Source organism: Erpetoichthys calabaricus, chromosome 14 (genome assembly GCF_900747795.2).
Source record: "Erpetoichthys calabaricus chromosome 14, fErpCal1.3, whole genome shotgun sequence".
Lineage (NCBI taxonomy): Eukaryota > Metazoa > Chordata > Cladistia > Polypteriformes > Polypteridae > Erpetoichthys > Erpetoichthys calabaricus.
This window is the reverse complement of record NC_041407.2, coordinates 21,413,665-21,441,116: the sequence shown is the minus strand read 5'-3', so window position 1 is coordinate 21,441,116 and position 27,452 is coordinate 21,413,665. Positions and strand designations below refer to the sequence as shown.

At 41.2% G+C, this 27,452-nt stretch overlaps 1 protein-coding gene across 1 annotated transcript; it reads right to left on the bottom strand.

The window, feature by feature from the left end:
- LOC127530152 (uncharacterized) lies at positions 1-27,452 on the bottom strand. Its single transcript, XM_051936308.1, has 4 exons — positions 27,354-27,452; positions 19,384-19,710; positions 16,092-16,234; positions 1-774 (listed from the first exon to the last, which is right to left on the bottom strand). The coding sequence occupies exons 1-4, from the start codon at positions 27,436-27,438 to the stop codon at positions 706-708; spliced, it is 624 nt and encodes a 207-aa protein (XP_051792268.1). The 5' UTR covers positions 27,439-27,452; the 3' UTR covers positions 1-705.

The window sequence follows — 27,452 nt, the reverse complement described above, 5'->3', positions numbered from 1 at the left end:
CGTCATTCTCCATTAATTTGTTTCCACTTGACTCCTTTTGTCCAGTCAACATAGGAGGCAAATTTACAGTTCAACCCTAGAGAGATGTGCAACATTCAAGATCAGGTCAGACTGGATATTTTCATGTTTCGTGCGGCATGATACTGCCACGCCTGCTCCGTGCTGCAAGATAGGCTTTCCCCAAGACCCTGAATTGGAATAAGTGGGATTGAGAATGTTGTTATTTATTATTCAACGCTCCATATGTATGAGGCACGTAGCAAATTGTATATCAGTCATTTTATAATGATCCAAGGCTTCAAAGCCATCCCATTTTCTTATCCCTGCAAGACAATGTAGGCTGATATAAAAGCTACACAAGGCTTTGTTGTTCTCTATAGAGTTTTATGATGCATCCTGGATGTTTGAAGCCCCTTGTCTTTGAAACAAATGCTTGAAACAGAAATACTGTATGATATGTAATCTCAGATCAACTCTGCTTTTCTTAAGTAATCTGTAAATTCCATTCGAGATGTCTCTTGTTCTAATATGAAACTGAAAGATCGCACTTGAAAGGTCACAGTTTAAAACAATACTAACAATTTGTTACACTTTTCTGTGTACAACAGGAGCAGTGAGCCAAAGCCACATATGAATGTCCAGTGGGGTGTATAAGTGACCCAGATGTAGATGTAGGGAGAATGGCAATTCCTCTGGTCTTGTCTCTCAATGTCTCTTGACCATTTCTTCATAAACGGTCTCCTTTGGTTGCTTCTTGGAACACATGTTCTTGATCTGAAAAACAAGAGTGAGGCATCAAAAACAGTGATTTGGCTTTAAACCCGTGTATTTTTCTGCCGAACAGAAATTGCCTTTTGTTGTTTAAAATTCCTGCCTTCATGGACTTGGGAAACCAACGAAAGGCCACTCCCCGTAAAGAACAGTAGTTTTGCATCTAAGTTTCAAAGACCTCTGTAGGTGCCCGTGTGAAATTATTTAACCGTGCATCCAATTTTTTGAAAGCCGCTTCACACATGTTGACAGACAAAGCTCGTTATAGCAACAATGTAAGCCAGCGGAAATCAGCCCTGATCAAGATACCAGTCTGTCACTGGGCACAGTCAAACTCCTGCACCCTGTGATATAGCGAGTCAGCGACTCTAAAAGGGATGGCCAGTTTTACGTAAATAATCGGCGCACTCGCGGCTTTGAGGACTGGGTGTGGTAGTGTGGCATGACCTGTTCCCGGGTGCGATGTGGGCATGGGAGTTTCCACACTGACGTACACAGGTGTGGAATCGCCCGTGTCCGTAATTGATGCCGGGAGCTGTTAATCACCACACCTGAGCCACGTCCCTGTCATAAAAAGGAGAAGCGTGAGTGCGGAGAGAAGAAAAATAAAGAAAAGATAAAGAGAACACAGAATGGAGGGCAGAGAGAAGAGAAAAGCTGGAAGCTGTAAAAGCCAGCATAGGAGTGAGTGAGTGAGTGAGTGAGTGAGTGAGTGAGTGAGTGAGTGAGTGAGTGAGTGAGTGAGAGTAGGCTCGCTGGAATCATGCAGGCAGCTGTGAGATGAGTCCCTCAGGAGGAGTGTTTGGCCAACGCTTGGTGGCGGCAGTAGGAAGCAGTCGCTTCAGCTGAGTGATCTCAGGAGCTGGAGTGTCCCAGAAGGTGGTTGGTTGGCTCACCATGGAAGACAGAAGGAGTCAGAGAGGCTCGGGAGTATGAGCCCCATTGTAAGCGCCCTGGTCACTGGGGAACCCGAGTCTTGGTCCGGCAGGAGCTGTACGTAGCCAGGGGACACAAGGCTACCGGACCAGTCAGCTGCAGCTGCAGGTAGGGCGACTCCCCTTTTGCAAAGCCCATTGGGAGAAGCAGGGGAGCTGCCAGTTAGAAGGAAGAAAAGGGACTGTTTCCAGCCTGTTGATTTTAACCTCGTTTTAATTGATTTATTTATTTGGGATTTTTAACTTCCACTTTTTCCACCTCATTTTTATAGGGCTCTGACCCCGGCTCACTTTGCTCGCCAACCTCCAGGCACCTCTGCAACATCTGCCACTCACGTATGGGGAAGCAGATGTACAATTTAAACAGATTGTTATTTTCCTGAGAATTGTTACATATGCATAATAGAACTATTTTACATTACAGCGAGTAATTAACCATAATAAAAGAGTAAAACGTAATAAATTGAAAGAAAATTATGTTTCATGTTGCATTAGAGGTATTCGTTGCGTTATACATTTTCATTCTGTTTGGCTTTGAAATTAACAAGCAAATACTTTTTAAACTTTCTGAAGTTTTACAGTAAAAGTGTAACAACAATATTTGAAATGAACTTTTCGTCAATATTGCACTGAATTTTGGTTCCGTGTTTGGACTTGCATCGTGACAACGCAACATATAACTGCCCATGAGTGAATATCGTTTCTTTCTCTCTAATAAATAAACCGATTTTTTCGAATGTTTGTCCCTGTGATTTGTTAATTGTCATAGCAAAAGCTATTCTAACAAGAAACTGTAAACGTTTTAATACGAATGGCATATGAAGATCTCCTTTGGTGTCTAATGTTGTCCGCGGTATGTATACTACATTACCTTACTTGTCGCCTGTTCAAATTTTACATGTTAGAATTGTTCAACCAATTTTGAATACAACTAATCTTGTCCTATTGCATAGCCCATCACTCAGTCATAAATTACACAATAACATTACGATACATCCTTCTTTCTACAATAATCCGGCCGGAGAAAGACTGCACAGTGTTAATGGTTGTAGATATTCTACAGGATATTGCAAGTTGATGTTTTCATCTTCCGCACCATCACCAACTGTTTCAGCATAGTCTATTGATATGCATTTAACCAATTTGCCGTGTAACCGGTCGACAATTTTTGTGTTAATTCGTTTGACTTCATCGTTTCTCGGTGCTAGGATTGCCCGTGTACTCATTTCTGCTGTTGATAACCCTCGGGATGAAATTCTTCAATAAGATTTGGACATAATAAGACTTCTTTTATTGGGAACTTAAAGTGAGGAAAATGTAAAAATTTATAAGAGCCGAGAGATCAGGAACTGTGTCTGACAAAAGCATTCACACGAATGACAGGTGAGAGGACTGCGGGCGTGGGACGTGAACCAGAAATAGTTGAGAGGAGGGCGGGACTTGACAAAAGCTCTTGCCAATAGTCTCCTCTCGTCTCAAGATTTACTTTTATAATAGAGAGATTTATTTATTAATTTTGGAAGCACTGCACTATGGACACTATTTTGGTTTTATATGGTTTGTTTTTAATAAAAGCACTTGGACACTTTTACACCATCCCCTTGCTCCCAGTGTGATTTGTCCTCATTGCACAGCTCATCCGGTTGCATTACCGACAGTGTTGGGTTCGAGAGGCTCCCAGAAGTAACGTGGGAGCATGGAGCAGGACCCGCATCGTCACACACCCTCATCCAGATAAACCTGCAGCTGACATTGTAAAGTGTGGGATTGAAACGGAAGAAAAACCCAAACAGACTTCAGTAAGTATTAAGACCCCATCTCCTTTACACATTTTCTTATGTTTTAGCCTTCTGTGTAAAAGCATTTAAATGCTGTGTGGTGTAAGGGTTCAAGCTTTGGACTTCAGAGCCCTAGGTTGTGGATTCAGATCTCACTACTGACACAGTGTAACCACGAGCAAGTCACTTCACCTGCCTCTGCTCCAACTGGGAAAACAAAAGAAACGAAAACCAATTGTATTGCAAATGTTTGTAAGTTGCCTTTGATAAAGTTAGCAGGCCAAAATGCAAAATTATTTTTCCCCACCTCAAGCAACACTCGATGCCCCAAAATGACAAAGCGATTAAATGAAAAATCACTTTGGCACAAATGTTCAGACCTTTTAGTCACACTTCATTGAAGCACTTTTGGCAGCCATTCCAGCCTGGCGTTTCCTTGGGTCTGACGGGACAAGCTTTGCACACCTCGATTTGGGGATTTTCTGCCATTCTTCTCAGCGGATCCTTTAATTTTCATTAAATGTGCAAAAATTGCTGACATTCTGTTTTCACTTTGTCATTCAGAGGTATTGAGCGTTGTTTGGAATGGAAGATTAATTCACAATTAAATGCAATAAAACATGTTAACTACATTAAAATGCAATAAATATGCAGGTGGAGCATTTGATTTTGGCTCGGTTTTATCGTGTAATTATTAAAAACAAATCAAGCAAATGATCGATTTCTTTTCAGTAGGGCGCACAAGTTTTGTGTCACTTTAAAATACAATATTTTAAAACTGCATTTTACTTCATGTTCTTAGGTCGCATGACATAACTAAATGAAAAGCAGGCATATTTTCATTTCACTTAGCGGCAGCTCCGTGTGTATTGCATTTCGACTCAAGACCACACTTTAGTAGTGCCAGAAACTAAAAAGTAATCAATTGACCAATCAGCGTCAAAAGGTGGGGCACCAGCTGAGCTAAAGGGCATTCCACTTCTAAACAGTTCTGTATTCTGGCAGACATGTGCAAAGAATGGAGGGGGAACATTTAGCCAAATGGGTAGTGTAGCAGAAAGGGGAAGAGGAGAACCAAGGAAGAGATGAATGGATTCCATTAAGGAAGACAGACGAGAGAGATAGGCCTGCAGCTAACATCAAGCAGAGAGGTGTGGAGAGCAGCAATAAGATGAGCCGACCCCTAACAGGAAAGGGACGACGAGAAAGAAGAAGGGCTCATTCAGCGTGAGGAAGTGGTCTGCCGTAGCAGACAATTACTGAAAAGAGCAGCTTTAGTACCAACCGCAACAGAATCTAATAAAAAGGTAAACCTGCCACGGCCTTGCTGTCACCATCTTAGCATAGCATAGCAAACAGTCCCTTTAAGGACTGCAGACTAACTAAAAGAGCAATAGAAAATACTAAATATTATTTATGGGGTGGAAAAATCACATTAGTGACAGATCACGCTCCACTTCAGTGGTTATACCATCAGAAGGAAACGAACCCTCGTCTTATGAGATGGTTTTTGGGTTTGCAACCTTACAGTTTTACAGTAAGGCATCGACCCGGCTCTGAACACGTTAATACTGATGTCCTGTCACGCTTGTTTGAGCCTGGTTTGGAATGTCGCTTGAAATGTGAATAAAGCTGAGGGAGGGGGTGTGAGCTGGGGGGCGGATCTTACCCCTACAGGTTAAAAATAAAAGACGCTGAAAGACTACCTTCACACTGCTCCATTGCTTGCTGGGCTGACTTGCAGCTGATCTATAATGCGATCCAAGCGGTACTTTGCAGACTTAAAAGTCCAAACAGGACCTGTCAGTTTTTGATTGATTGTTTGCCTTTCTCTCTCTGTCCTTCTCTGCTCCTGACGTGCACTCCTTTGAAGAGGAAGATACTGTATGTTTGCATTCTTCTAATTGTGAGACGGAACTGTCATCTCGGTCTTGTCAAGGAGCACATTTAAACTTTTGAAAAAGAGACATGTTTGTTTGCAGTGTTTGAATAAAGTTCCTGTCTCTACAACCTCCTGTGTTTCTGTGCAAATCTGTAACCCAAGCGTGACCACCGATGCACCACTACATTACACTTCAGGTGTTATTAGGGTTGCCAGATTACAAAATTAGAAATACGGGACACTCTTAAAATCTCTCTCAATATTACCATCCATCCATCCATTTTCCAACCCGCTGAATCCAAACACAGGGTCACGGGGGTCCGCTGGAGCCAATCCCAGCCAACACAGGGCACAAGGCAGGAACCAATCCCGGGCAGGGTGCCAACCCACCGCAGTCTCAATATTACTATATATTTAAATTTATACATGCCCCCTATACACCCAGACCAATATATTATATAAAAGTAGAGACATAAGTTATAAAAACATAAAGCAAGGATTTTAATGGGTTATGAGGAAAACAAAAGTAAAATCATTTGAAAATTAGGGTTAGGGTTAGGGTTAGTACATTTACATACAGCACAGTGTGCTTCAAAACAGCTTCTGCTTTGTTTGATAAATGTCCATTCGCTGGAATATTCATCTCAAAATTTTCCTTTACGTTTTGGCACCTTGGGATGGATGGATTGATTAGTTTTTAAGTTAGAAAAAAAGTGTGCCATGGCAAGTTGTAACAACACACTTTGTTGACACTGTATGTTGCAGTGCTGATACAGAACTGCACAGCAGCATCGCTGGACAGCAAAACGGTAAGAGTGTCGTTGTCCTCAGCCAACCATAGCAACTGAACAAGTTGCAAACAGGCAGCAAACACTAGTGTCCTCGTTACATTTGGGTTATTTTCATCAAGAGAATCTGAGAAAAGAAAGTATAATTACTTATAAAGTTACAACTAAGTACCGTAAGGTAGTAAAAATATATTTTTATTACGAAATTTGAAAATGAACTAAATACGGGACATCTGGATGTCCCTGAAAGGTCAGAACGGGACAGGGGACAAAATTATCAAATATGGGACATGTCCCATATATAAGGGACGTCTGGCAACCCTAGGTGTTATTTTACCAGAGATGGGTTTTGCTGCTTTGGTTCTCCTTGCTAAATAGTAAGTCTGCTCCTGTGTTTTCACCAACAGAAATGTAGCTTTCTAAATTTGTTAAAGCCCCATGCGTCTGTTTGAAAATCAATATTTTTAGTTATACCAATGAAATGACACCCATAGAGGTGTACATAGAGGGTGTCACAGTGGTACAGTAAACAGTAAGTAAGACCAGTAAGGAGACCTGAGTTTGCGTCCCAGATCCTTCCTGCGTGGAGTTTGCATGTTCCCTCCGTGTCTGCGTGGGTTTCCACCGGGTGCCATGCAGATTAGGTGAATTGGCAATTCTAAACTGGCCCGTGTGTGTATTTGGTGTGTGTGGACTGGCGCCCTCTGCAGGGTTTGTTCCCTGCCTTGAACCCTGTACTAGCTGGGAGAGGCTCCAGCAGACCCCCGCGACAAGTGGGTTGGAAAATGAGCAACTGACTGATTTCCTTCATGGAGCGGCCTTTTAAATCTGGTTGCTGTCTGCTTTTGAGCCAATCTGTCAGCCCCTAAGTTAGAAACTCTTGTTTTTAGACCTCCTTTCTTACAGCTCACAGTCCCCAATTGCTTAAAAATGCTGCAACGCAATGAAGTTAATTGACTTGTTTGTTATTTATTGAAAAGTGGTATACTATACACACCCCTAACATCTGATTTGAAATGCCCCTCTTTAAATCAGTGGTTTTAAACTCAGTTGCTATAGAGTTGCCGGGTTTTCATCCCATCAGAATCCTTAACTAGAAGTAAGTTAATCCTGCTATATGAACACAGCTTTCGATTAAATGTTAGTTCAGTCACTCATTATGATTTAGAAAACTTAATTGTCTTTTTACTTCTAAGTCTGTTTTTTTAATTTTTTTTTTACCTTCAAATTAAGGATGCAGCCAATAATAAGAGAATCAAGAGGCAATTTGTTGCCATTTGCACCAGAATATATTTCAAGTGAGAAAAAGAGAGACGAATATGGTCCCATCTATAAAAGATTCTACTGATTTTCTCCCAATAAAGAATTAGTACGTTATTGTAAAGGTCACCTGTGGCAGAATAAAATCAACAGCAAGTGTCCCACATGTGTGCCTGGGAGGCAGCTTACATGCAGTGGCGTAGCCCGAGTTTGTGCTGCTCGGGGTGGGCGCTGCTTCAATTTGCCACCCTCCAATATCTCTGAATATTTAAATAAAAAATTAAAATGACGTATAGAGAAAAAATAAGATACATTTTACACAGATGTATTCATATATAGAGAAACAGCAATAATTTTCACATATAATTATGTATAAGCATCAACTAGACAAGAATATAGTATAGACGCACTGATAAGCCATGTTCTAATTATTTGTTTAATATAATTATGCTGTGAAAACCAGAACCAGTGTAGTGCACAAGTGATAGGTGGGGATGTTTTCTGCACAGAGCAAGAACGCATTCGGATTGATAACGAAACGAAATTATAAATTGTAAATTAGTTGTTTATCTTCCTAGAAATTATTATCAGTGTAATGTTTGTAATGTCTGATGCCGTCACCGAAGAACAGTCTGAAAATTATTTTTGAAGCGTTTGTGGATAAAAATCAGAGAATTTTACTTTTTTCATTCATGAGTGATATTTTTCCAAACCCTGCTGCTTACACATGAATTACACTGAGCCTTTTGGACAATAATGCCGTCCCCAAAAATGTGCCGCCTGAGGTGGTCCGCCCCCTCCAGCTGCCCTTAGCTGCGCCACTGCTTACGGGCTCTGGTGATGGTAATTACCTGCCATGCCAGGGGTTGGCGCTGTGTTCTCAGGCCTTCTCTTTTCCTCCCTCTGCAGAATGGACGACAGAAGTCCATTCCACCGCTGACTTCATTTCCATTATCTGCCTTCCCGGACTTGCTCCTTTCTGCCTGGAACCAATATGACCGGATTTTCGGCCATTTTGAGTTCAGTTAAGATCTGAACTCCCATCTGAAAGGATGTTATTTGCAAGCTGTTGCATGTTTTTCCTTTATTTCAATCATACAGGGTCGTCAGGGCGGTGACGCAACACCTTTAACATTGTCTTGTCTCCCCTTTACACAAGCCATATGAATAAATTATTAACTAACGTCTGATTTACAAATCTGCAGTGGGTTGGCACCCTGCCCGGGATTGGTTCCTGCCTTGTGCCCTGTGTTGGCTGGGATTAGCTCCAGCAGACCCCCGTGACCCTGTGTTCGGATTCAGCGGGTTGGAAAATAGATGGATGGATGATTTACAAATTGGCTGGAACGAAAAACAACAGCCAACTTGGCCTATCAGGGAATTTAATTGACACTCCAGCCTTCTGTCGTTTCCACCTTGCACCTGCAACAATCCGGCCACATAATGGAGTCTGTTTAGTTATTCCATTTAAAAAGGCCGCTCACTAATTTACCCACCAATCAAACCAACTCTGGCAGCATTAGTTGCAGTCCAGTCCATTGCACCGCACAGTCCTTCACTCCCACACATTCACTGTCACCAGGCTAGTGCAGAGGCAACATTTAGTCTGACATGATTGTGTTTGAGCAGTCAGAGGAAAACCGAAGTACCCAAAGAAAAACCATCTTCGGTGACCTTCCACCAGTCTCATGTGAACGTCAAGTCCTGAACTTCAGGTTTCTGTTCAAGTCTTGAGTTATAAACATTACATTCAAGCAAAGTCAAGTCAAGTCGACGGATTTAATCAAGCAAGTCAAGTCAAGTCCTAGCTGATAGGACACGAGTAAAAAAAGTTCTTCACCACTATCTGCAAACACTCAAATGATGATAATGTCTGATGTTATCATATAAGCTGTGAACAGACTTTCTCAGAAAAAATAATTCCTAGCAAGAAGTATTAGCAACTGGTGTATAAATACTTGTTTTACTTTGAACTAATTTGCATATTTCTATCAACTTAACACAGTTTAATCCTAAACACAATTTTTAAAGAATTTAAATTTTGAAAGGCTATGTCACCTGAGAGTAATATAACTACATAACCAACTCTCATATTCAAGTTACTTCTGTGTTTAATTTTGCATATTTATAAATTAAGGAAATAGTTCAACAATACCTCATTTACAAAACTGTGCACTGACAAACTTTAACCCTTATTAATGCACCCCAGACTCCAAATACTTATTGCTGCACTTTTTAAGGAAACGTCACAATTCACCAAGAAAAAGTGAAATTTTAATAGAACACATTTTTTTTAATGCAAAGAGCATCACAATTACTGCAACACTGATCACTTTACACACTACAAATGAACTGTAAAAACTATTAAAAACTACTGCAACAAATATGTACAAGGTGCAACTGACACCATTGATGAAATTCAGTAAATCGCCGAGCCAGCTGCGCTTGAACTGGCTGCACACAGGCACACAGAGGTAAGTGCTGATGCTTGCAGGCCCGTCTCAATCCCAGAGACAGTGATTCTGATTCGCTAGGGGGTTGGCAGTGGTCATGAGCTGGTTGCTCAATGAATGTACTGCACTGACTGATTAGCTCCGGCGTACTGGCAAATTGCACTGGCAACTGACTATAGCCAGTTCCGGTGGTTTAAGGGTTAAATCTGACGGGATTTTAAACCTTATTTTGTGAAGGAGTGTGGTATAGTGAGTCGGCCGATAAACAGCTGGTCCGTTTTTAAATAAATCTCTACATATGAAAGGCAAAGCCCTCACTGACTCATCACTAATTCTCCCACTTTCCATATAGGTGGGAAGCTGAAATTTTGCGTGCTCATTCCTTGCAGTGTACTTACAAAAGTTAGGTATGTTTCATGTCCTATTGCAACACCCAAGGGGGGGAAACGAGTGTACCCCCTAAACTGTATATATAGATAGGGGAAACCCCTCCTCACTATTTCTGTGACTTCCAATATACGTACGAAGCCCAAATTTCCCATGCTCATCCTTTACATTATACCTACAAACATTAAGTATGTTTCATTTCATGGTGTGCCCCGTAATGAACTTTTGAAAATAACATCTTCTTTTTGCCGATTTTCACCATTATGCCGTAAGGAACTTTCGGATCTGACCTGTCCTTTTGGCGGTTTCATTCCTTATTTCCGTTAACAGATGATTTATTTCACGGCAGAGATGCACAAATACCATCCCCAGTCCCTCTTCCTTTTTCCGTACGGTCACTGTCCGCGGACCTACCACGTGGTTGGCTCCCTGCCTATACAGTAATCCCTCGCTGTATCGCGCTTCGCCTTTCGCAGCTTCACTCCATCGCGGATTTTATATGTAAGCATATTTAAATATATATTGCGGATTTTTTGCTGGTTTGCGGATTTCTGCGGACAATGGGTCTTTTAATTTCTGGTACATGCTTCCTCAGTTGGTTTGCCCAGTTGATTTCATACAAGGGACGCTATTGGCAGATGGCTGAGAAGCTACCCAACTTACTTTTCTCTCTCTCTTGCGCTGACTTTCTCTGATCCTGATGTAGGGGGATTGAGCAGGGGGGCTGTTTGCACACCTAGACGATACGGACGCTCGTCTAAAAATGCTGAAAGATTATCTTCACGTTGCTACCTTCTGTGCGGCTGCTTCCTGAAGCGACATGCTGCACGGTGCTTCGCATACTTAAAAGCTCGAAGGGCACGTATTGATTTTTGATTGAAAAACAAACTCTGTCTCTCTCTATCTCTCTCTCTCTCTCTGCTCCTGACGGAGGGGGTGTGAGCTGCCGCCTTCAACAGCTTTGTGCCGCGCGGTGCTCCGCATACTTGAAAGCCAAACAGCCCTATTGATTTTTTTGCTTTTCTCTATCTCTCTGACATGCTCTGCTCCTGACACGCACTCCTTTGAAGAGGAAGATATGTTTGCATTCTTTTAATTGTGAAACGGAACTGTCATCTCTGTCTTGTCATGGAGCACAGTTTAAACTTTTGAAAAAGAGACAAATGTTTGTTTGCTGTGTTTGAATAACGTTCCTGTCTCTCTACAACCTCCTGTGTTTCTGCGCAAATCTGTGACCCAAGCATGACAATATAAAAATAACCATATAAACATATGGTTTCTACTTCGCGGATTTTCTTATTTCACGGGTGGCTCTGGAACGCAACCCCCACGATGGAGGAGGGATTACTGTATACATTAACATTCCACACTCATGTGCCTCCTCACTCGCTTCCTTACTTTCCTCAGCTGTTCGTCGTGCTCACTACTCCCTTCTTCTTTACTCCACCACTTCAAGCCTGTTATTGTTTGCCTTCCTTCACATCTTCCTGCTGGTGACTTTTCGTTACAATCATCAAATTCACTCTCAATACTAAAATAAGCCTACGATGATTACATTGAAAATCATGTTACGTTATTTTTAAAATGTTTCCTTTTCTTTTTCATAACTTCTCCGCTGCGAAGCACGTGTATTTTGCTAGTAAATAAATAAATGTCCGGCTTGATCTCCGTGGGTGTGCGTGCTCACACAGGTGCGGGAGGCTGGTGTGGTGATTGAGATGGCTCACGCTTGCACATGAGGGTGTGTTCTGTCTTAATTGCTTCATTGGCTCTCCGCAGTTCGGAACTGTGGTGCTGTGCATATAAGGGATGGTCGGCACAAGAAAAGGAAAGAGGAAAAAATGAAAGGGGAGGAGGAAAACAGACGAGTGAGAAAAAGAGAGCGAGAGAGAGCAAGGTAAAGCAAGCAAGGCACAGTGCCCATTCAGCAAGGAGGAAAGGGCACTTCTACTGAGTGCTTACCTGGGAGTCGGAGCGGCCCGACATGCAGTGTCTCAGTGCCAGCTCCTTTAGGCAGCACATTATTGTCTCTCACAAATAGGGGAGAGCAAGACTATGATGGAAGGTAACTGTAACATGGGCAGCAATTTTCTTCCTCATAAACTGAGATCGTCTGGTGCAATCAGCAGAACTGACATGCCCCATGACTGGAAGCCACATAATGTGACATTGACTTTAGCCGTCTAATCAATTATCTGATTCAAGTTGTTTGTGACTCGGGCTGCATAACACAAGTAGCTGTTACACTAGGCTCGCTAGCAAGGAGTATTTTATGAAGGTGACCAGAAAAGAAGACACATTCAAAAGCTGAAACACAAGTTTAAACTGGGATATCAATTAGCTACATAACCAAAGATAAAATGAGAGAGAAAAATTATAGTCAAAAACTAACCATTAGTGTAAGCTAGAAACAAATGATGAAAAAGAGTTTTGAAATTGTCAAAAGGACATTCAAAAAAGGCTTTGTATCCTCAAATTTGGATGTGAAATTCTCTGAAAGACAACCTTTCAACCCGTCGCATTGTTACTGGGAGGTCACGGCCTCTGAGGACACGCCCCTAACAACAGGGTTTGCTGTACTAAAAACAGGAGCCACAAAACAGCGACGCCTCTAAATGACCAAAATGGCAGCAAAAAATGACACAGCGAATTGCAGAATCGGATTGCTGGCACTGAAAAACACCCAAAACAAGAATAAGAACACCCAATTTCATCCATCCATCCATCCATCCTCTTCCGCTTATCCAAGGTCGGGTCGCGGGGGCAGCAGCTTGAGCAGAGATGCCCAGACTTCCCTCTCCCCGGCCACTTCTTCTAGCTCTTCCGGGAGAATCCCAAGGCGTTCCCAGGCCAACCGGGAGACATAGTCCCTCCAGCGTGTCCTGGGTCTTCCCCGGGGCCTCCTCCCGGTTGGACGTGCCCGGAACACCTCACCAGGGAGGCGTCCAGGAGGCATCCTGATCAGATGCCCGAGCCACCTCATCTGACTCCTCTCGATGCGGAGGAGCAGCGGCTCTACTCTGAGCTCCCACCAAATGACTGAGCTTCTCACCCTATCTTTAAGGGAGAGCCCAGACACCCTGCGAAGGAAACTCATTTCAGCCGCTTGTATTCGCGATCTTGTTCTTTCAGTCACTACCCATAGCTCATGACCATAGGTGAGGGTAGGAACATAGATCGACTGGTAAACTGAGAGCTTTGCCTTATGGCTCAGCTCCTTTTTCAACACGACACACCGATGCAGAGCCCGCATCACTGTGGACGCCGCACCGATCCACCTGTAGAACACCCAATTTGTGCAAATTAAAAGCACAGGATTTTGTTTTGGAATGCAGATTCCTGTCGGTAGCAAACTGTGATGTCTCATCCCTTCTCGAAAAGTCTGACAGCTACAAGCAACTGCAAGCCACAGAGATGTTGGCTATAACACATTAAGACTCTATGGTGTCCCTAACTGTGGCACCACTGGTAGTGCCCACCCCACTTACACATACACAGAGTGGCACATCAAATACAATATACTATACTACACTACACTATACTGTACTATACTATACTACTGTACACTTCATCTTTCTTAAGAAATAAATCTACCGACGTAACGCACACTTTATAATGTGGCTGCATGTTTAGACTCTTTCGTTCAGCCCACCTGCAAAGCTCAGGTGTCCAGTACACAATTTTTAGAAAGGGTTAGGTTAGGTTACTTTATTTAGTCATGTTTACACAGGAAAACATGAAATTTGCCTTCTCAGTTGCATCTAATAACAGGTAACAGACAGAATGAAATAAAACAGACAAATAGAAATAAGAAAGGTTAAGGTAAGGCAGTTAGATAAAACATATTTATACCAAAAAAAACAAAACATTATCATTAACATTAAACCTTATCTCCGATATTTCTTATTGAAAAGTCGTATGGCACTAGGAAGAAAGGAGTTTCTGGAGCGATTTGTGTGGGTTTTCAAAGCAACTATCCTTCCTGATTTACTGAAGTTTAGTTCTACATGTAATGGATGTCTGGTCTGTCATCAGTTGAGATGATTTCCAGTTTCTTTAGCATTGCCCTCTGACACACACTAGTCAAATCATCTACATCAGCCCCAATAACTTTAGCTGCATACTTCGTAATCTGCTGGAGCTTTTTTGAGTTTTGGTTTGTCAGACTATTAAACCAGGCAATGAAACTGAAAGTAATCACGGACTGGATCATACTACGATAGAAGGACAACATGAGGTCCTTGTCTACTTTAAATAGTTTGAGTTTATGGAGGAGAAATAAGCGCTGGTTGCATAGAAAGACTTTCAAGCTATCAAATGGTTTATCCAAGCAGCAGAAAATCACTAGAAAGTCACTACTTGCAAAGTATGAGATACATTCTGACACACTGTGAATTGAATTGGGGGTCCCGACGGTTTTGTGACGTGGTCAAAAAAAAAAGTGCACTGTCGGTTTGCCGTGCAGGAGAGGTCATACGAGCCAATTCGGGGTTTCATTTCCAGTTGACCATTCAGGAGGCGACTCCGTATTTATGCTTTGGACTATAAACATCTTTAGATTCACAGGAAGGAGGACAGAGTGGTCAAGTTATGGCAAGAAAGCCATCCACCATATGTTGCTTCTTCTGAGAGACGTCATCGAGGGACAATTTCCTGGTAGCATTGCATGCTTGTGTTTTTATTAGATTAGCATAAGTAACTCATTCTGCTATTCATAAAATACGAGCTAATCAAGCAAATGCGGTTTGCGAAATTAGATTCATTTATCAGACTACTGTGTGAAAAGAGAGATACAGTGAAGTATCACCTCATGAAATCTCAGTGTCAGATTACGTTGGCCATAAAGCTCACCTCCCCTAAGTGATATAAAAATGGTTTCCAGTTTTCATCCCAGTCAAAGAGAGGCCATAACGGGAGGACTGAGGTATTCTGGATGTTTGGGACAATTTCACCCCCAACATGAAGGGTGGCAGTGTTCTTCTGGTGTGATCCCATTTTGGACTCCCACAGTTTTGCCTGGGATTTGTAGTTGGACCTGTCAGTGTCCTTGAGTGCCGGCAGAGGGTGCTGCCGAGGGGAAAAGACCTCCCTGTTTTGTGGGACTCCTGCCTGGCCTGGAAGTGCTTCCATCATTCAATATCTATGAATATAAGCCACACCACCTAGGAAAGGCAGTTAGAGACGTGAGGTGGTCTACGAGGTTTGCTAGGAGGAGAGTGGAGAAACGGGATTGTAACTGTGCTGCTGATTGTAATTTACAAGACAAAGCCTGTACAAGGTATTCTGGTAAAGAAAAGGTCTTTTGATCCTGGGACTTGTGCCTGTGTTGTTAGGTTTGGGGTATGGGGTACTGTTACGCCCACTAGTGGTCACAAGATTTTATTAAACAAGCTACAAGTCAGAATAATTACGACTTGAGTCTAATGTGGGTCAAGTCATGTGACTCGCGTCACACAGTTCTGGCTTCCACGTTCAGTTATCGACCTGAGCGACTTATGGGCAGGTTATCGACCCAGCTGTTCTTTATATTTTTTAACTGATGACCTTTTTCTCTAAGGTGACTTACAACATTTGAGATACACCCAGTTCTATTTCTTTTGTTTTTCCAACTGAAGCACAGGCAGGTGAAGTGACTTACTCATGGTCAGACAGTGTCAGTAATGGGATTTGAACCCACAACCTCCAAATCCTCAACCATTACAACCACACTGCCCGGCACCCTTTTTGCTGATGAAACTTTGGACACACAGGACAACAAATATGAAGGTCTAGGATTTGAAGTCCTGCTTTAACACAAATGTTCTCAATGAAGTTATGGAGTGTTGATATTTACTTACCAGATCTGTCTTCCAGAGACACATACCCAAAAACATTATCACCAAAACAAAGATTACAGTAATGGAGGTGGCAATGAGCAGGGTTGATGTGTCCAGCTTCAATTCGTTATTGCACTGATTTCCTTTTAAAGGTGTCTTGACACCTGCAAAAAGTTACAAAACCATCATGTAGTTTCCAGTTTTAACACATGCAAACAGAAGAACAAATGTTTCATCTAAAACCTGCTTGGCACAGAGAAGATGATAATACATTTCCAGAAATTAAAAGAACTTGCACATGGCCATCTCCCTCAAGAAACTTAATTCAGTGACTATGAGCAGAGCGTTTCATCGGTCCAACTTTCATGGAGGTTCAGCGTCAGATTCCTGTCCTATTGTCTGATGTAGCAGTAGGCTAGAGAAATGCGAGCCCAGCACATCTGTCAACCAGAATATCCGAACCTGTCAGTGCTGAAGATTTGAAAAAGCAATAGCCGTGGACTTTCACTTCAGAGTAATGTATCTCAGATACTGCTTTAACAAATATATTTAAAAAAACAGCACAAAGTAACATTTAATAATGCCAGACCCACAATTCCATGCAGTATAGTTATAAAAATACACACACATTAATGTGTCTTCCCCCCCAATTAGGGGAAGTAGTTGGCAGTCATAAACAGGTGGCATTAGATAGGGACACGGTCCTGCAACACCTCAAGGTCAGAGAAAAAAGGTGACCCCCCCCCCCCCCCCAGTGGTGGTGACATGGCAAATCTTAGGGAAGTCACCGTCAGGGGACAGAAGCCCTATCTATCTATCTATCTATCTATCTTTTATATGGTGCCTTTCATCTATCTATCTATCTATCTATCTATCTTTTATATGGTGCCTTTCATCGATTGATCGATCGATCTATCTATCTATCTGTTATATAGTGCCTTTCATATCTATCTATCTATCTATCTATCTATCTATCTATCTATCTATCTATCTATCTATCTATCTATCTATCTATCTATCTATCTGTTATATAGTGCCTTTCATATCTATCTATCTATCTATCTATCTATCTATCTATCTATCTAACTATCTATCTATCTATACTAAAATTAAAATCTATCTATCTATCTATCTATCTATCTATCTATCTATCTATCTATCTGTTATATAGTGCCTTTCATATCTATCTATCTATCTATCTATCTATCTATCTATCTATCTATCTATCTATCTATACTAAAATTAAAATCTATCTATCTATCTATCATGAGGGATGGCCAGGAACCCTGCCCGGCCCAAACACCCTCAGCTTCAAAGGGCATGGTGGGACAGAATACACAGGTCATTGTCGCCCCCAGACCATTAGATGGCAGCCCCCCAGGTTGTAGCAGCACCGCAGATTCCCACAGGGTATCATGGGAAGTGGTGTTTTTTGACTCAGCCCTCTTTTTGCTGCCAGGGGGTGCTGCGGGGACTGGAGAGCCCAATAAAGCAGGCACCTGAAAGCTGAAACTACCAGAAAGGTAAGAGTCACTCAAAGAGCAAAGGAAATATGCATGCTACTAAAAAAAGACAGAATAAGAAATGAATGGATCTGATCCAAAACAAAGGTTGCAAATATTGATGAGAGTGTGAAGAAATGCTGGAAAGAGTAGTAGCTGACCGTGATGTCTGGAGTACTATGGGTGAGGACTTCATCTAGTATTGGATAAATAACGTGTATGTATGTATGTATTGTAAAAGGCGCTATATAGCGCCCGACCCGGCACAGACTCAGGCAGAGGCACGTACTTTTTTATTCTTTCTTCAGCCGTGGGGCACGCCTTCCCCGTGTCCCACAGGCCCAACACAGTCCCAAATACACTCACAAACTCTCTCTATATCCACCTCAGCACCACCACTCCTCCTCCTCAGGCTTAGTCCTCCTCCTCCCGACTCTGGCTCTCTCGAGTGGTGGTGGCTGGCCTTTTTTATACCCCACCCGGAAGCATTCCAGGTGCTTGATTACCTGGCCCTAATTGACCTTCCGGGTGGGGCTGACGAGTCGACCAGCTGGGCTGGAAAGTCCATGTAGCTCCCCCTGGCGGCCATCCAAGCCCCAACCAGGCTGTGGAGGACTCCATCTCCCATGGAGCCTTGCGCCAGGTTGGGGAATCATCGTCCACCAGGGAGGCTGCCATCAAGCGTCCCGGGGGAGGTACTGAGCTGCCCATGGTGGCTCCCCCGGAACAGATGCAGCAGGGGCGTCCCTGCCAGGCATGGGACCCGGCTGTCCTTCACAGTATATATGTAAATACAAACATAATTTGCTTAAAGAGTTAAATATCCATCCTACCATGCATCCTACACAGCAGAAGGTTCAAATTTTTGCTTGTTTGGGGGCTCTGTGGTTAAGGGTCTGTGTTGCTATCTGTAAGGTTGCTGGTTCAAATCCCATTACTGCCAGAAGGATGCTACTCTGTTGCGTCTTTGAGCGAGGCCTTTAAACTAAAAATCGCGCTGGGATGCTGTACAATGGCTGACCCTGTGCTCTGACTCCAAAAGGTCATGCAAAAAAACAATTTCCCCTCGAGGATTAAAAGTATATTACAAACAAAAACTCCTATTTTATATTGAGTCAATTTTAAAAAGAGCAAAGTACCCATTTCCAGATAAATTTATCTGTTTATTACAGTTTTACTCGTGCTGATCGCCAAGGAAAGAGAGGTGGAGGGCTAGCAAACATTTACTCTAGCAGGTTAAAATGTAAAAATATCAGTTTTGGTAAATTCAAGTCTTTTGAGTATCTCGCCATTATTATTCAGGGAGATTCTCACGTTCTAGTATTATCCGTGTATAGACCTCCAAAATTCAACGCGTCTTTTTTTTGAGGAATTCTCTGACTTGATGTCAATCTTAATTACGAACTATGACGCACTCTTAATAGTCGGCGACTTTAATTTTCATGTAGATAATCAATGTGACCAAAAAGTAAAAGAATTTATGAACCTCCTGGACTCTTTTGATTTGAGACAGCTCGTTAATCAGCCTACACATAAAGCAGGTCATACGTTAGACTTAGTAATTACTAAAGGACTAAAAGTTGATATAAAGCAGGTCATTGATACGGGTCTTTCAGACCATTTTCTTCTACTTTTTAATATAGAAATAATGATAGAAAACACTCATGAGAAGCATATTGTTAAAAAACGCTTCTTTGACTCATCAGCAACTTTAAAACTTACAAACATTCTAACCAATCAGTCCGTTTATAGTGCCAACTATAATAGCGAGGAGAATGTAAGGAGAATTCTAATTAAAATTGCAGACTCACCTTTAACCATAAGTAATGTGCCAGTACCGAAGACGGGAGTCGTCATATCTTCATCATTTAAATATTCACACATGTACACATCTGTATCACTTTCTTGTAATTTGCTGATTGTAATTGTTACTTTTGGGAACTCATTTCTGATGAATGTTCGGTTTGTATATGCTGGACTAATGACTTGATAAGATGTTTTATTAATCCTAATGACTGGGCCTGGGTTGGAGTAAAGTCTTTGTAGATTCAGGAATTTGAAGTTCCCCCCGTTGGTATGACAGAGGATGTTGATTCTCTCGCCTGTTTTAAGGTCATTTACTTTTAGAGTCTGTTGTCCTGCAAACATACAAAAATACAAGCATGAGACTTGCTAATGTAAAGTGTGTATCCATTATACTCTAAATCTTTATTACTGTACACTATATGCACATCTGCATTTTCCAAGTTACAGTCTCATACACACACCTGCCCACCCTCACTCAGTCACTCACTCACACAGGGCCACTTTTGAGTCACCAGTCAACCTAACGTGTATTTGTTTGGGATGGGAGTGTGCCAGTGTTCTTTCCAAGTAGGTTTAGATTTTCCAAAAGTAGGAAGAAATATCAACCTTTACCTTCTTTTTACAACAGTGAACAAATGTTACTAAAATGGAATCATCTGAGCACATCTTACCAGTCTAAAAGGGATACTCCATCTAAAAATTATATTTCTTTTAATATGCTACTTACCTGATATAGTTTGTAGTGGTGGCCGAGAAAAATTTTTAATCTCATATTTTAGTGGAGAAACTACATGACAAAGATTCTGATTGAAGAGGACCTAATAGTGACAAATGCTGGATAATGGCGAATAATGTGAGAAACATCCATGAAAAAAAAAGTAAAAAAAAAATATTCACGGAACTCATGTCACATAATCGACATGTCTGTTATCCATTAATACGCTCAAAATATACAAAGTGCAAGAAAACTCAGCATACAAGATCAACAGGAGAGATGCTTTCCCATAATACTGTGCCTTGAAGATCTGCCTGCCCCTCTCATTCATTGGTCAAGAATCCTGTCTTCAGTTAAAAATATATATATATATATACATACTAGGGGGCTCTCCCCCCTGCTCGCTTTGCTCGCCAACCCCCAGGCAGGTGCTACACGCTAGCCACTACGTGGCTCTGCCGCTCGTGTAAGGGGAAGCAGTTGTACAATTTAAACAGATTGTTATTTTCATGGGAATTGTTGCATATGCATAATAGAACTAACTATTTTACATTACAGAGAGTAATTAACCATATTAAAAAATAGTAAAATGTAATAAATTGAAAGAAAATGATGTTTAATGTTGCGTTAGAGATATTCGCTGCGATATACATTTTCATTCTGTTTAACTTTGAAATAAACACACAAATACTTTTTAATCTTACACTTTTACTGTAAAACTTCAGTAAAATCATTTTTTTTAATTAACTTTTCATCAATATCACATTGAATTTTGATCCCGTGTTTGGAGTTACATCGTGAAAACGCAATGTATAAATGCCCGTGAGTGAATATCGTTTCTTTCTCTCCAATAAATAAGCCAACTTTTTCAAATGTTTGTCTCTGAGATTTGTTAATTGTCATAGCAAAAGCTATTCTAACGGGAAACTGTAAACGTTTTAATATGAATGACATATCAAGATCTCCTTTGGTGTCTAATGTTGTCTGCGGAAGATGTACTACATTAACCTTTCTTGTCACCTGTTAAACTTTTACATGTCAGAATTGTTGGACCAATTTTGAATGCAACTAATCATGTCCTATTGCATAGCCCATCACTCAGTTATAAATTATGCAATAACATTACGACACATTCTTCTTTCAACAGTAACTCGTGCGGTGGAATACCAGATGGTGTTAACGGTTGTAAACATTCTACTGGATATTGTAAGTTGATTATTTCATCTTCCGCACCTTTACCACCAACTGTTTCAGCATAGCCTATTGATACGCATTTAACCAATTTGCCGTGTAACCGATGAACAATTTTCGTGTTAATTCGTTTGACTTCATCGTTACTCGATGCTAGGATTGCCTGTGTACTCATTTCTTCAGTTGATAACCCTTCAGGATGAAATTCTTCAAAAAGATTTGGATATAATAAGTCTTCTTTTATTGGGAACTTAAAGTGAGGAAAACTTAAAAATTTGTAAGAGCTGAGAGCGCAGGAACTGTGTCTGACAAAAGCATTCACACGAATGAGAGGTGAGAGGACCGCGGGCGTGGGCCGTTAACCCGAAATGGTTGAGAGGAGGGCGGGACTTGAAAAAATCTCTTGGCAATAGTCTCGTCTCAAGATATTCTTTTATAGAGAGATGTGTGTGTGTGTGTGTGTATGTGTGTGTCTGTGTGTTATTATGCATCACAATAGGAAAAGAAAACAGAATGAATGGAAGTGACCAGAAGACAAACCATTAAGCAAACCAGAAGTCAAAACCAAAAATCAAACTAATCTATCTGATTAGAAATTGTAAGCCAAGAATCAAAGTAAAAACAGAAGCTAAAAGTCAGGAACCAGGAAATCTAAATAGCACATGATGGGTTTTTATTTAGTTATCTGCAAAACTTGGATGCTGATGGATCTAACACACCATTCAATAACATTCATTTTACTAACTCATAGCAACAGACATCACGTCTTGATGACAGCAATGCAAAATGGTGACACCCTGGATGAAACAATAAGTCAAATGAAAATGATGCAAAATCATTCTTAAACTACCCAAAGCGTTTGACTTGGATGGAGATATGTGGGTTATAATGAGAAGCTTTGAGCTGCCACCAAAAAAAATGACCAACCTATGTAAAGGGACTAACAAGTTATACACATAGGAAAAGTAACTAGGGGTGTGAGGCTGGGGTGTACGCTGTCACCCTTTGGTTTTCCTTATGGCACTGGAAACAACAGGAAACAACATCAACATTTAATAATATATGTATGTCTCCGGGGTAAGAGTATCGGATGTTGAAAGACCAGAAACACCCAATGAAACCTGGGTACATCACTGGTGGTTCATCCCAGCTCATCCCATTACTATACAATGATAAAACAAAACAAAGTAGAATCTAAAGAACAGTTATTTATAAAAGTAGAGAATCATGATGTCCAGTTTAATGACAAAGCTCAAGGTCAGACGTCCAGGAAGGACAGGAAATAAAAATTCCTCGAGATATGATGTTGGAGAAAGCAAAACTGTGGGCATTCCAAAAGCATAATAAGAACATAAAAATTTGAGAAATGGGTGGAGACCATACACTCCATCAAGATCATTTGTTAAGCATCTCCTCCAGATTCTTCTTAAAGGTTGTCGACATTTGTGGTTCAACTCCTTGTCTTGGTAGTTTGTTCCAGATTCCTACAACTCCTCAATTTCTACCGGTGTCCTTAAGTAGGTGATTCAACATTGAGTTGGAAGGCCAAAAGACTGCCTAGCAGCTCTCTGGATATTCTACAGTCCATGAATGTGCCACCATTAGCGGTAGGAAAGGAACAATGTGGGGCCTCAATGAAAGACTTGAGGACCTTGATTTTGCTGATGACGTTTGTTGGTTCTCCCACACTCTTTATGAAATGAAAGGCAAACTGGCAGACTTTGTAAAGGGAATCACGAAAGTCTCAGCTAAAAGTGAATGTGCAAAAGACCACAACAGTGCATCTTAATGCACGTTTAAGAGAAGAGCTTGAAATCGATGGATATAATGTTGATGAGTTTCTTGGCGGTACAGTAACAAAAACAGATGGAGCACGAGAAGATGTACAGAACCAAATCAGAAAACAGAAATCTGGATTTACCCAACCGTATAGCATATAGAAGACCGATAAAAATATCAAGGAGGACCAAGTGGGAAGTTTTTAGCTCAAATGTTAGGACAGCATTACTGTGCAGTTGTGAAGCACAACATATCACAAGTCAAATTATCCTAAATCTGCAAGTGCTCATTAATAGATGTCTAAGAAGAATGTTAAGTATAAGGTGGCCAAAGACAATAAACAACAAGAACCCTTTCTTGTGGTCAAAAGAACAAAGTATAGAAGTGCAAGCTAGGAGAAGGAGATGGAGCGGAAACTGCAGAAGGGTACAGTTGCTAGGAATGTCTTGGACTGAACCTTGTAAGGATCAAAGTGTGGTGGATGACTGAAGACGAGTTGAAGGAGAACAGAGGACAAGGGGGCAGCACAATAAGGAAAGACATGGGGTGAAGTCAAGACACTGACCAGAAACAGGACAAGGTAGTGTTGCACCGTAGAGTCACTTTGCTCCATCTAGGAAAGGAAGTGTGTGTGTGTGGGCCTGGTCGCCATGTCCAGGGTTGTCTCCTGCCTTGAGCCCAGTGTTGCTGTGATAAACTCACAACCCTCATTTGGATTAAGCTGGTTTGAGAACGTTAAAGCAGTAAACACCACACAGTATGTGAAGAGCACGGCTCAGTAAACCTGGATGTGGTTAACCAAAATGTCAAAACGAGGAAATAACATAAAATATCACTCAGAAAGGTGTCTGCGCTTGTGCTGCATGGCCCCAAATTATCAGTGGTCTACCTTAACTGATAAAACCGAATTGTCAAAATGCATTCTCATTACTTTGATAATATTTTATATCTATGTGGACGTGAATCGTGACTGGTTTAACAATGCACAGCAACTGTCAACAGTCATTCTTCTATCCATTACTTACGGGATATTAAAATGTCGCCCTTCAGCATCTTCACTTAACTAAGCATTTGACATTTCTCACAGCATCACTTCTTTCCTGCTAGTATTCTACATGAACTGATGACACTTATGTCTTGTTTACCAAAGTTGATTTCTCATTTCTGCTTCCTGCCATACTCATAAAATATAAAAAGAGCTGCCAGACGTGTTTCTTTCTTTTTTGGTGCCATCCTTTTTCTACTTTGACAAATAACTTAATTTCACAAAATGTTAACACAGTTTTAGAAAATGATTTGTTATGTTCATCAACAAATTACTCTTCAGTTCTATTGATGGTTTTCTTCATGTCTAGGAAGGCAATCCTCCACCTTAAAGATCTGGCAGCTGTTGGTTTTCAGTCCAGACCTTCTTTTAAGCAGATGCTTCTTCTTGGTGTTAATTGGAAGTTGTCTTCTAAGAGATGGCCTGTTTCTGATTTCGATAGAAAATTCATTTAACAAGTACATCTGACTGCTCAAAGGTGGATCTTTGATGGCACCTGAGGCTTAAGAGAGATTCTCATTTATGTTTCATTTAAGAACCAACTTTGTCGCAGATGTTTCTCCTAAAATTCTTATTTTTTATTGGACTGATGCCTTTATCTATGGTGACTTACAACGTATGAGATCCGATCAGTTCCATCTCTTTTGTTTTTCCAAGTGGAATACAGGCATGTGAAGTGACTCGCTTGTGGTCACACTGGTGTCAGTAGTGGGATTTGAGGTTTGAAGGCCAAAGTCTTAACCCCCCAGCCTTTTCTCCTATAAGAAGTAAGTGTTCTAATTGGAACAGCAATATAAATTAGAGCAACTAATAGTATTCTGAAGCAAGGACTACAGCTTTCTAATCATAGTAAAGTGCATTATTACCACAAACAGCTGTCCATACGTTTCACCAGATATTACCGACCACACTGTGTTGCAAAAAGAAAATCATCAAGACACTACTTGGAAAACCTGAGCCCATTGTATGACTAAAGATCTGCACAGGTATCTAGAAGGTTGCCAGTTTAAATCTCATTAGTGCCAGAAGGGCTCTTAACCTGAAGATTGCTCCAGGAATGAGGTACTTTGCTGAGATCTCCACTGAAACTCAGGAGGAGACACTGGTGAGGACCGCTGGGTATTTCATCTCAGTAGAAAAAGCCGAGAAGCAGGAGACAAATGACAACGTCTCCATTTTATATTCTTTCTGATCGCATTGATGTCGAGGAGAAAGCAAAAAGAATGTTAAGGAGAATCTCGTTGTTGATGTTTCGATTCCTATGGGAAGTGTGCTTTGTATTTTTCTTATAAAATCCGCAATAAGCTTTGTGAACTGCAGTGCAGTAGCCCCCCTTGACTCATCTGTTTTTTTCACTTTACAACTAAATATTTTAATAAAAATCTGTAAGATTAACTCACCTACACTCTGAAAACTACTGTCTCTTTTATGGCACTTCAGGGTTCTTTATTGGGTTGTGGGGTTCCACAGAGAACCCTTGCTTGACAGAGCACCATTTCATGCTGTGGTGGGTTCTTTGCATATGTAGTTGGTTCTTTGTGCTCTGAAGAACTTTGTAATATGTACAAAATAACTGAAATCTTTAACGTATGGTAGGCTAGCAGGGGGCGGCACGGTGGCTCAGTGGGTAGCGCTGCTGCCTCACAGTTAGGAGACCTGGGTTCGCTTCCCGGGTCCTCCCTGCGTGGAGTTTGCATGTTCTCCCTGTGTCTGCGTGGGTTTCCTCCGGGCGCTCCGGTTTCCTCCCACAGTCCAAAGACATGCAGGTTAGGTGGATTGGCGATTCTAAATTGGCCCTAGTGTGTGCTTGGTGTGTGGGTGTGTTTGTGTGTGTCCTGCGGTGGGTTGGCACCCTGCCCGGGATTGGTTCCTGCCTTGTGCCCTGTGTTGGCTGGGATTGGCTCCAGCAGACCCCTGTGACCCTGTGTTCGGATTCAGCGTGTTGGAAGATGGATGGATGGATAGGCTAGCAGGACACAAACAGGTTAAGAAAACCTAAACTTGGCCTGTGTTATTGTATGCAGCGAGGATTCTTTTAAAAACCCTCAGCCATTGGTATTTCACAAATCTGTTAGCATCTGGGTTATTTACTGTACGGAACCTGCTACTGATCTAAATAAATAAAAGTTCTTTCCGGAACCTCCATGTGGATGAGTCTTTCTGGAGTCAAAAATGGTTCCCCTATGGAATCGCTCTGAAGAACCGCACTTACACCCTGATTTTTAAGAGTGTAGGTTGGTACTAACTGAGCTGTAAACTTCTACTTGTTAGCCCTGTAAAGCATCTTGTGACAAACCAAACTGTTAATACAGCTATATAAAGCAAAGACTTACTGATATATATATATATATATATATATATTTTGCACCTTATTGCACATGGCTTCTAAAATGAAAAGAATAAAAGAATTCAGAAGGGAGATAAGATAAAGATTAAAAATAAAAAATAGTGAAGAACAGGTCTGACCCCAGCATGATGTGTGCTGAGTTTCATGGAGCAGCCGAGTGAGCTATGCAAATAAAAAGGAGCACTTGGATGCCGGTGAAGGAAAAGTTTAAATTATTAATAAAACTTTTCATTCAGGAGAAGTTGTGACTCGTTTCACGCAGTACAGTACATGCGTATTTTGAAATTTTGAAGCGTTCGTGCTGTAATATTTTGTCTTTCTGGAGTTTCAAAAGCAAAAGAAATGGGACGCCCAATATATAAATCCAGTAAAATTTTGCAATATTTTTTTAAATATAAAAATGCTTTTTTCAATAAAATTTGTAAGTATATGGCCAGTAAAATACTCATACCAACCTACAATTAACACTCAAACTGCCTTAAGGAAGAGGTCCAAACATAAAAAGCCTGGGAAAGGCACCATATCAATTAAATGTATCATTATTAATATAGTTTATTTTTATGCCCCTTTATTAATAATATATATATATATATATATATATATATATATATATATATATATACATACACAATAAAATAAATATCCTTCACGAGCACTATGCAGATATGGTCGGATTTAAAATGTTAATACATCTGTCTGCTTTATTTGCGACACGCTCGCCCCATCGTCAACCCTTTATAGTCACAATTCCTGTCAATGCAGCTTCTTGTCAAACACGGCCATACTTGTCGAAGCAAACACATTCATCATCCTGATGGTCCTCGGAAAGTATAACACTGAAATAGCAGGCAGCTCTTAAAGAAGGAGACTTCTGTCCGGTGCCCCATTTGCCACTTACCGGTCGTCGTGCCCCCGGAGCCTGACATCCAGAGAATTGCGAGCAGGTGCAGCCACACGACCGCGTGCATTGTTCGCTGCCTCATCTGACTAACACAGA

Excerpts from the sequence above, each read along its gene's own strand:
- LOC127530152 (XM_051936308.1), bottom strand. The coding sequence starts at position 27,438 with ATGAGGCAGCGAACAATGCACGCGGTCGTGTGGCTGCACCTGCTCGCA. Across the intron at positions 19,711-27,353 it reads CTCCGGGGGCACGACGACCG|GACAACAGACTCTAAAAGTA; the intron begins GTAAGTGGCAAA and ends GTATGTTTGCAG. Across the intron at positions 775-16,091 it reads GTCTCTGGAAGACAGATCTG|ATCAAGAACATGTGTTCCAA; the intron begins GTAAGTAAATAT and ends CTTGTTTTTCAG.